General features: G+C 54.1%; 1 protein-coding gene across 1 annotated transcript; it reads left to right on the forward strand.

The window, feature by feature from the left end:
* Nucleotides 1-1,766: 1,766 nt before the first annotated feature.
* Nucleotides 1,767-9,093, forward strand: SYCE3 (synaptonemal complex central element protein 3). The gene is made up of 3 exons (XM_043968389.1): nt 1,767-1,844; nt 2,355-2,463; nt 8,785-9,093. The coding sequence occupies exons 2-3, from the start codon at nt 2,355-2,357 to the stop codon at nt 8,940-8,942; spliced, it is 267 nt and encodes an 88-aa protein (XP_043824324.1). The 5' UTR covers nt 1,767-1,844; the 3' UTR covers nt 8,943-9,093.
* Nucleotides 9,094-9,934: the final 841 nt, after the last annotated feature.

The raw sequence follows: 9,934 nt of genomic DNA on the forward strand, positions 1-9,934 counted from the left end.
GGTCCTATGAATGAGAGGATACTCCATTCTGCTCCTTCTTTCCCTCATCAAAGGCCAGCCAGACCTCTCTGAGCCGCTTAGGTATGGGCAGAGTGGCCCAAACCAAGCGTTAACTGAGTCTGGGGGCCTAGGTGGGACCCCCTGGAGCAGAAGAGTCTCTGCAGCCACAGGGGGCAGGAAGAGGCCCAGAGGAGTCCTGGGCTTGGGACACTTGAGGGAAGGACTAGGGGAGTGCAGGGGCTGCCCAGTCTGAGCCTGGGGAATGTTCTAGGATGCCCCAGTCTAATTACCTCCCTGGTGGATTCCTTAAGCCCTAGAAAAGCTGTTTGTATGGAAGGGAAAGTGCATTTTGGAAACCTGAGGCAAGATACTGGGGCTGCTGGGAGAGAAGGTAGGTGGTCACCTGGAGGCAGGGAAATGTTTAGCAAGTATGGAAAGCTCTGGGGTCTTTAGGGAAGGGCCCAGCTCAGAGGAGCTGGCCCTCAGGAGGCTGCAACAGCTTGGAGAAACAATGAGGGGAAGGAGCTGGGGGACCTCAGCGCTGGAGCCCTTGAATTTATTAAGCACCACGGGCCTGCCAAAGCTCAGACTAAACAATCGTAACCCGGAAGGGCTTGGGAGCAGGTCTGCAGAGACGGCTGAAGCCAGCCAAGCTCAGGAGGACACCAAGGGAAGCAGAGAGAGGAGGGCACCCAAGGCTAGCGGTGTGGCCTGGATAAGGCTCCAAGGGAGAGCGGTCACAAGATCCCAGTGTCGGAGGCCAGAGGCTGAGAAGGAGCCTCTGGATCTTTTCCCGGAAGGGTTTCTCCTTCCCTGAGATGACTTGTTTAGGTAGATGGGTCGTGCAGGAAAAGGAAGAGAGTGTGCTCCTTCATGGGCCTGGGGTGAGGGAGCAAGACAGAATAGCAGCAGCTGCCATTTCTGGATGACTTTCGGGTTTTTAGGGCACCGTAGATGCATTTGTTTGCACCATCTCATCCTCCCCCAAGAGGTAGGGGTTACCATCTCCCCATCTTGTTGTTCAGCCCTGTCTGACTCATTTGGGGTTTTCTCGGCAAAGCTACTGGAGTGGTTTGCCATGTCCTTCTCCTGCTCATTTTACACATGAGGAAATGGAGGCAAACAGGGTTAAGTGACTTGCCCAAGGTCATACAGCCTGCAGGTATCTGAGGCTACATTTGAACTCAGATCTTCGGGACTCCAGGCCCTGTGCTCTATTCACTCTCCCCATCTTACGGATGAGGCAGCTGAGGCCCGGACTAGGGTCACACAGCACGGTAGTGTCTGAGCAGGAGCCCAACCCAATACCAGGACTCGACCCACTCTGGTCGCGGCAGCCCGGGCATAAGGCCAGGCCCCTCGTTTGACAGCGCGGAGGAAACGAGGAAAGCCCCTGGCCCAGGGTCCCAGCCATTGGAGGGGAGGGCTGAGGAGGAAGAAGAGTATCAGCCTCCCGGAGGACAAGCAGCAAAGGGCTGCGGGGGGCGCAGGGCGGAGGTCGGGCGGTTTAGTCATTGGCCCCGACAGAGTCAGAGTAGATGTAGGTGGGGCTCTGGGCCTCGGGCCTTCGGGCTGAGCACCAGTGCGCCTGCGCAAGGGGTGAGGCTCCGGGCGAGGCTCGGAAGCGGCGGGTGCGGGTGCGCCTGCGCAAGGGGAGGGGCTGGGAGCGGCAGTGGAGCAGGCGCGGACCCGGCCCGCTCGAGGGGCGGAGCGGAGGGACTTTGGCGGGAGCCCAGCGGGTGGGGCGGGGCGGGGCGGGGCGGGTCCTCCAGTAACGGCCGGGGCGGGGCCGCGGTGAGGAGAGTCCGGCGGGAGCCGCCCCATGAGCCCGCCCGGAGGCGGTGGTGAGAGCAGGACGTGGGCCCGCCTGGGCATGCCCCCCAGCCCGCAGACACGTGACCTCTGACCCGCCCCCCCCTGCCCCCCTCTCTGATGTCCCCACCCCCATAATGACCTGAGGTTCCCCCCTACCCCCCTCTACGCTCCTCAGACGGCCCAGGACCCCTCCTCAGACGATGCCCCCCCACTCCCCATGGCCCCCCATAATGACCAGAGCCCCCCAGACATCCCCCCAATGCCTCAGACGGTCCAGGACCCCCTCCTCAGACTTCTCCCCCCCCCCAGAGCCACCGCTCATCTCCAGGCCCGTCGCAAAAGCCCTGCACCCCCTTAGTTACACCCCCCCAGGGAGCTGCCCCCACACCCCTCCTCCCAGACCCTCGAGCTCCCTGTAAGTGACCTCAGATTCCCCAAGCTCATCCCAGACCCCCCCCCCACGGTGGGGGCCCTGGGGCCCCTTCTCTTTGGGGGCAGCCTTCAGACCCCAGCTTGAGTCTCTCTGCTCCAACCTCCAGATGGCTGAGTCCGATCCTGGGGACAGAAACTATGACAACATGCTGAAGATGCTGTCCGACCTCAACAAGGACCTGGAGAAGCTGCTGGAGGAGATGGAGAAGATATCGGGTATGGCATGGCGGTGGGGGCTCCCCCTCCTCCCTCCTCTCCTCCCTCCCCTCCTCTCCCTTCCCCTCCCCTCTTCTCCTCCCTCTCCTCCCCTCCTCCCTCCCTTCCCCTCCTCCCTCTCTCCTCTCTCTTCTCCTCCCTCCCCTCCTCCCTCCCCTCCTCTCCCTTACCCTCCCCTCTTCTCCTCCCTCCCCTCCTCCCTCTCCTCCTCTCCCTTACCCTCCCCTCTTCTCCTCCCTCCCCTCCTCTCTCTCTCCTCCCTCTCCTCCCCTCCTCCCTCCTCTCCTCCCCTCATCCCTCCCTTCCTCCCCTCCTCCCTCCTCTCCTCCTCCCCTCTCTCCCTCTCCGCCCTCCCCTCTTCTCCTCCTCTCCTCCCCTCCCCTCTTCTCCTCCCTCCCCTCCTCCCTCTCCTCCTCTCCTTACCCTCCCCTCTTCTCCTCCCTCCCCTCCTCTCTCTCTCCTCCCTCTCCTCCCCTCCTCCCTCCCTTCCCCTCCTCCCTCCTCTCCTCCCCTCCTCCCTCCCTCCCTCCTCCCTCTCTCCTCTCTCTTCTCCTCCCTCCCCTCCTCCCTCCCCTCCTCTCCCTTACCCTCCCCTCTTCTCCCTCCCCTCCTCCCTCTCTCCTCCCTCTCCTCCCCTCCTCCCTCCCCTCCTCTCCCTTACCCTCCCCTCTTCTCCCTCCCCTCCTCCCTCTCTCCTCCCTCCCCTCCTCTCCCTTACCCTCCCCTCTTCTCCTCCCTCCCCTCCTCCCTCTCCTCCTCTCCCTTACCCTCCCCTCTTCTCCTCCCTCCCCTCCTCCCTCTCTCCTCCCTCTCCTCCCCTCCTCCCTCCCTTCCTCCCCTCCTCCCTCCCCTCTTCTCCTCCTCTCCTCCCCTCCCCTCTTCTCCTCCCTCCCCTCCTCCCTCTCTCCTCCCTCTCCTCCCTTCCTCCCTCCCTTCCCCTCCTCCCTCCTCTCCTCCCCTCCTCCCTCCCTTCCCCTCCCCTCCCCTCCCTTCCCCTCCTCCCTCCCCTCCCCTCCTCCTTCCCTTCCTCCCTCCTCTCCTCTCTCCTCTCCTCCCTCCTCTCCTCCCTTTCTTCCCCTCCTCCCTCCTCCCCTCTCTCCTCTCCTCCCTCCTCCCTCTCCTCCTCTCCTCCCTCCTCTCCCTCCCTCGCTCCATCCCTTTTGTGCCTCTGCTCACTGTCTACTGGGCACCATCTCCCTGGGCCCTCAGGGATTTCCTGATCCTCTCTCTGTGGAATCATTTACTTAGTGTTGATGCAAACTGGGCTTGAATCTTTTAAAGTAAACTGAGACTGTCAGGTGTCCAGGAGAGAGCCTGGGGCAGCAGCAGCCGGGCAGTTCCCCAATTGGCACCCCAGGCTCTCAGGCTGAGCAGGGCCACAGCTGTAGAATCTCAGGCTCTCAAAAAGGGCAGAGGACAGAGGAGCAGGAAGTGCATTCCAGGCATGTGGGACAGCTTGGGCAAAGGCCTGGAGGGAAAAGCTGATGGTCATTAGCCTGTTGTGCCTGGTTTGTAGGGTGGAAGAAGGGGAGAAGCAAACTGAGCCTGAAGAAAGAGGCCAGCACCAAACTGCAGACCACTTGTAGTGCCAGACACGAGAGCGGCCCTAGGGAGCAGGCCAGTGCTGTGGGTGGGCCTGCCTCCACTTTTGCTCTAAGCTGCTCTCTGAGACGGGAGGGCCTTCCTGCAATTAGGCCCCCGAGAGGTGAGGGCCTGCCCACCGTCCACGGGAAGAGGAGAGCAGGGAGGCAGATTCCAAGCCGGCCCCATTCTTCCCTTGACTTGATCCCATGGCATTACATAATCATCCCTCTGTTCCCCCTCCCCTTTGAGCAAAGGTCATTTCCAGTTTTACACATAAAGTCATGAATGATTTTCTATCAATAGATTTTTTTTTCCTCTTCCCTTTTCAGTCCCATCATTTGGATTTAGTGCTAGGAGGGGCTGTGAGCCTCTCACCCTGGCCCTCAGGCTCAGAGAACAACCAAGCAAAACCACCGACACACAGGACTGTGCTAGAACCTAGACCCTTGAGGTGGCCCTGGGTGCCACAGTGCACAGAGTGCTGGGCCAGGAATCAGGAAGACTGTTCTTCCTGAGTTCAGATCCGGCCTCAGACACTTCCTAGCTGGGTGACCCTGTGCGAGTCACTTCCAAATGAGCTGGAGAAAGCAATGGCCAACTACTCCAGTACCTTTGCCAAGAAAACCCAAAATGGGTCCTGGAAGAGTTGGATGCAACTGAATGATCATGCACAAGCCTTGTACTCAGTGCTTCAGAATGACTGTCTCAGTTGATCCTCTCAACTACTCTAGGAGTCGGATGCTATTATGACCCCCATTTGACAATCAAGGAAACTGAGGCAGGCAGAGGTGAAGTGACTTGTCCACAGTCACCCATCTAGGAAGTGTCTGAGGTGGTTACACCCTTTCCTGTTGCCTTGTAACTGTGATTTGATTCTTGTTTCCTGAGTAAGATCCAGAGGCGGAAAGCTTTGGGGGGCAGAGGAGGTTGCAATGTGAGTCATTACTTACCCAGCTCAGCCCCAGGGCAAATGGGATTGTTGAGGTTGGAGGAGCCTGATGTGCCTGCAAACAGACCTCTAATAAGCCTCCCCTAAAACGTGTAGGCTGTTCAGGCAGCAGTCCAGTGGGTCAGCCAGCCCATCTCTTGAGTTTGGTTTTGTAAAGCTTGGTCAAGGATCTGTCCTTGGTCCTCTTTCTTCCTTTTCACTATTCAGCCCTCACTGGTCTCACCCACCTTCATCCACCACGTGATTCCTAAATCATGACCTCTCCTATTCAGAAGCCCGCTGAGCATGTGTTCCCGCTGGCCCCTTCAGTGTCCAAAATGAAGCCTGCTAGTGCCTTCCCTTCCTGTTCCCACCTGTGATGTTAGCAGTCACCCAGTGGCCTTGTTGCTAACCAAGCTTGATCCTGGACTTCCTTGTCCTTGGGAGTATTTTCATTACCAAGTCCTGGCCACCCTACCATGAGAGTGGAGGCCTGAGGCATGGAAGGGCATGGAAGAACATCTTTGGCCTAGAGGCGGCTGGTGCCTGACAGAGAGCAGGTCTTCTCTGCTATTCCACACCTGGTGCCCTTGCCTAGCCCACATCCTAAATCCATCCCTTCTTTTCTCTCCCTTCCCACCTACCCACACTGTTTGAGGGGCCTCTTTACTGGGTCACCTGACTGACATATTGGGGATTCCAGTAGAGGCTGTGGTCTGCTCTAGGGGTGCCTCCATCTTTTGATGTAACCAGCTCATTTTCCCAGTCAAACAGCAATCTGATGGTACCATTTACACCCCTTCCCTGCATAGTTCTTCACTAGTAATAGTCTGAAGTCTCCTACTGCCCACCATTTTCCACCCATTCCCATTGCCTTTTGGGGGAGGGACCTGCAGAGTTCAGAAACCATTGAGTTCCATGATTCACTCCCCATTCAGCATCACTGAAAGAATATTAGTTACACCTGTTGGCCCAGGTCGAGAAAATCCAATTCAGTTGATCCAACTACAGGTTTATTGAAAGTATAGACATTAATCTAGTGGAGGACCAAGGAGCCCTTGTTTGCCTTCTTGCTGCCTAGGGTCTCAGTATTGGCTCTGGAGCCAAGAGATAGGGAATTATCTCTGTTTCTTAGGAGGCTGTGGAGTGGACTCAGGAAGACCAAGGCTCTGAGGGTGGAAAATGGCCAGGATGAAGGAGGGTCCTAGGGTCTGCAGAGCCCAAGGTGCACTTAGCTCCTCTCATGCATTGTGATTGAGAAATACTTGCATCATTGTAATTACCTGTTCCCCTTCTTCTGCCTGTTTTCCCTCTTTTCTCCCCTCTCCATACCTCAACCCTTTCAGATCACAAGAGCAAATTGCTGGAGTTTATGTGAAAAATAAGAAAACAGATTTGAGAAATCATATTAGAAGGAAAGGCCATTAGAAGTGCATATAAATGATTCTTACCTAGTTTCAGAACATGCGGTACCTCTCTCTCTCTCTCTCTCTCTCTCTCTCTCTCTCTCTCTCTCTCTCCTCTCTCCTCTCTCTCCCTCTTCTGTCTTCCTTTCATTATTCCCTTCTTTTGCAAACATTTATTACCTCTCCCTCCCACTGCCTCTGCCCTCAACTGAACAACCCTATAACAAATGTGGTGCAGAGTCTAGCAAAACAAATCCCCACATTGGCCAAGCCTGAAATTGCATGTCTCATTCTGGATTTGAAGTCCATTACATCTCTGTCAAGAGCAATCGTGGTTCATGATTGTATTAATCAGAGTCTAAAGTCTTTCCAAGTTGTTTTTCTTTATGTTGTTGTCATTGTATAAGTTATTCTCTTAGTTCTGCTTTATTCACTGCATCAATTCATAGAAGTCTCCCTAGTTTTCTCTGAAATTGTTCCTTTTCTCATTTCTTATAACACATTATATTCTATTACACTCATTTCCGAAATTGTTTAGCCATTCCCCAGGAGGAGGACACCCCCTTAGTTTCCAGTCTGAGACTATTATGAAAAGAACTGCTATAACTATTTTTGTCCATGAGTCCCTTTCCTCTTCCTTGGATCTCACTGGGGTAAAGGTCTAGTAGTTGAATTGCTGGATCAGAGAGATGCAGAATTTATAACCTTTGGGAACAGTTCCAAAATTTCCAGAATGCTTGGATCAATTCACAGATCTTCCAACCATGCATATATGCCTGTTTTTCCCACAATCCTTTCAACATTTGTCATTTTCCTCTCATCTTTGTTAAACTAATGAATGTGAGGTGGAACTTCAGAGTTTTTAAAATTTGCATTTCTCTATTAGTGATTTGGAGCATCTTTCATATGGTTATTAATAGCTTGGCGTTCTTCCCTTGAAAACTGCCTGTTGATATTCTTTGATCATTTTTCTATTGAGGAATGGCTCTTACTTTCACAAAAATTTGAATAAATTATGCTTATTTATAATTATTATATAATATTATTGTATTAAATAATAATTATTAGAAATTATACTTTTATCAGAGATGTTTTCCCAGTTATCTGTTATCCTTCTAATTTTAACTGCATTAAATGTATTTGTGCAAAACCTTCTTAATTCTATATGATCGAAGTTATCCATTTTGGGCTGGTATAGCCCTCTTTCTCTATCAGGAACTCTTTCCCTATCTACTTGCTGCTAGAGAGGATTTCTTCCCTTTTATGTCTAAGTCCTGTGTCCGGTTGGAGTTTCTCTTGGGCACTAATGGCTGCTAAAAGAGTTCTAGGCAGCTCCCCCGGATTCTGACTCGTGGCCTTTAACTCTAACACCCCAAGTCTTCAGTCCTTCCCATTTAATTTCTACCCAAACCCCTCTGAAGTTGTCTTTCTAAAGGCCCCATCAGTGGGTCTTGGTAAATGTTGTCGACGGTTACCCCTCACCTCTCCCACGCCTGTGCTCCTGCCATCCTTGGAGCTATCTGTCACAATGGAGCCAGCCCAGGAAGTCTTCCCCAGGGAGGCAGAATTGGTTCCCCTGAGTTTGCTTCAGTCAGATTCAGGTGGCCCACATTAAGAACTGAGTGCATTAGGACAAATGCCCAGGCATTTAGGCATTTCTCCCCTCCAGGGAGATTTAGATCATATTAACCAGAGGGTTGAATACTCCCCCTGCCCCAACCCCTTTCTGGGTCCCTTGCACTTTCTGAGTGTCAAGTATTTGAAACGCCAGCCTATCCTAGACAGAAAAGAAGGGTCTCTTTTCCATGTGCATTCATGGGGAAGTACTAGGATAGAAAAATGGGACAAAGTAAATAAGAGAAAATGCACTATGGACAACACTGAAAAGGGATCAATGAGTCAGTATCCTGTGCCCTACTGAGTCATGTCTTCAGCTTTTTCCTGGCAGACCTGTCCGCTGGTAGACATTTGAAACACCCTGAACTTCCCACTGAGCGGTTGGGAATCAGTAGCACTTTTTGCAAAGTGCTCAGTTCTCCCCACTTTCCACTTCATGGTGGCAGGGCAGTCTAAAGGCCACTGGACCTGAGTCAGCAAGACCTGGGTTCAACTCCTGCACCAGATGTTTACTAACTTAGTGACCTGAGGCAAGTCTCTTGCCTCAAGTTTCCTCATTTGTAAAATGAGGGATGGCCTCAAAGGGTCCTTCCAGCTCTAATCTGTGAGCTTCTGCTTTTTTTCATTTTCCTGCTGATGAAACAATTTTGCATGTTACCCGAGGCTCCCAGTGGACCCAGCTCTGCCTCCTTTTGGGCAGATGCCAGGACAAGGATCCCTCCCTATGTCCTTGTTGCCCCATCCTAGTGGCCCTCCTCCTAACACTACCCTGTCTGCTTGTTGCAGTTCAGGCGACCTGGATGGCCTATGACATGGTGGTGATGCGCACCAACCCTGCCTTGGCAGACTCCATGCGGCGACTGGAAGACGCCTTCTTGAACTGCAAGGAGGAGATGGAGAAGAACTGGCAAGAGCTGCTAAATGAAACCAAGCCCAAGCAGTAGCCCCTGCCCTCCACGCTCCCTTCCTGACCCTCCGGGACTCAGCCCCCAGGGAGGAGAGAGTTGGGCCCCAGTTGGCTGAGAAGTAGAGAGCCCGACATAGACATGTACATACATAAGTGCTCACTGCCCAATGAAGGTATTTTCAAGCACATACCCGGGTCTGGTTTTCTCTTGCACACTTCTGACTGGTCTAAGTCAACATGACGCGGGAGGGGGGGGGGCAGCACAAGGAAATGGAATATACTCATGCTTTCCTCAGCCAATGTTTATTTGTGCCACACGTAGGCTTAGGGCATAAAGAGAAAGACAATGGAGAAGGACCCACATGCGTCCATGGGCAAGGTGCCTCCCACCCTCAGACAGGGCCCCAAGGGGCCTTGGGCCATAGCTGGGGGCGGGCCAGGTCCATAGGCTCCCCAGCTAGCTGCCTTCAGATCCATCACCCTCTTCGTTGGGACGCTGGATTGGGGGAGAGGAGGGAGATGTGGAACCCAGGCATCATGTGTGTGGGGGGGGGGTGGACCCCACGCAGACTGCCTGGCAGCATCAGGACTGGGGCTGGGGAGAGGTAAGTCTCCTTTGGGCAGGGCTGTCCCCTCCTCTCCTCCCCAACTCCCTGAGCCTCTTGTCCAGGAGCCTCAAGGGACCCCTTGTGTCAATAGCTTCAAACCCAGCCTCTTTCCTTGAGCTTCCCCACTCGGCACTGGCACCTGAGCCATCTAGTAGGAGTGGGGGTGCATTTCAGCATGCTTCAGGAGGAAAGCGATTTCTAAGCACTCTTGGGGCATGGGATGGGCTGAAGTTGGTAGGAGGTTCTGTCCTTGCATGGCCCACTCGGGCCCTGTCTCCTGCCTTTCCACCCCTAGGCCAAGAGCCTTTCTGCAGGGCAGCAAAGCTTACAGGGGTGTCTGTAGTGGGGACAGGCCAGGGAGAGTCAGGGTAAAGGGACAGAGAACCCCCTTGCCCCCCATAGGGAAGGGCTTCAGCTCCTG

Source organism: Dromiciops gliroides, chromosome 5 (genome assembly GCF_019393635.1).
Source record: "Dromiciops gliroides isolate mDroGli1 chromosome 5, mDroGli1.pri, whole genome shotgun sequence".
Lineage (NCBI taxonomy): Eukaryota > Metazoa > Chordata > Mammalia > Microbiotheria > Microbiotheriidae > Dromiciops > Dromiciops gliroides.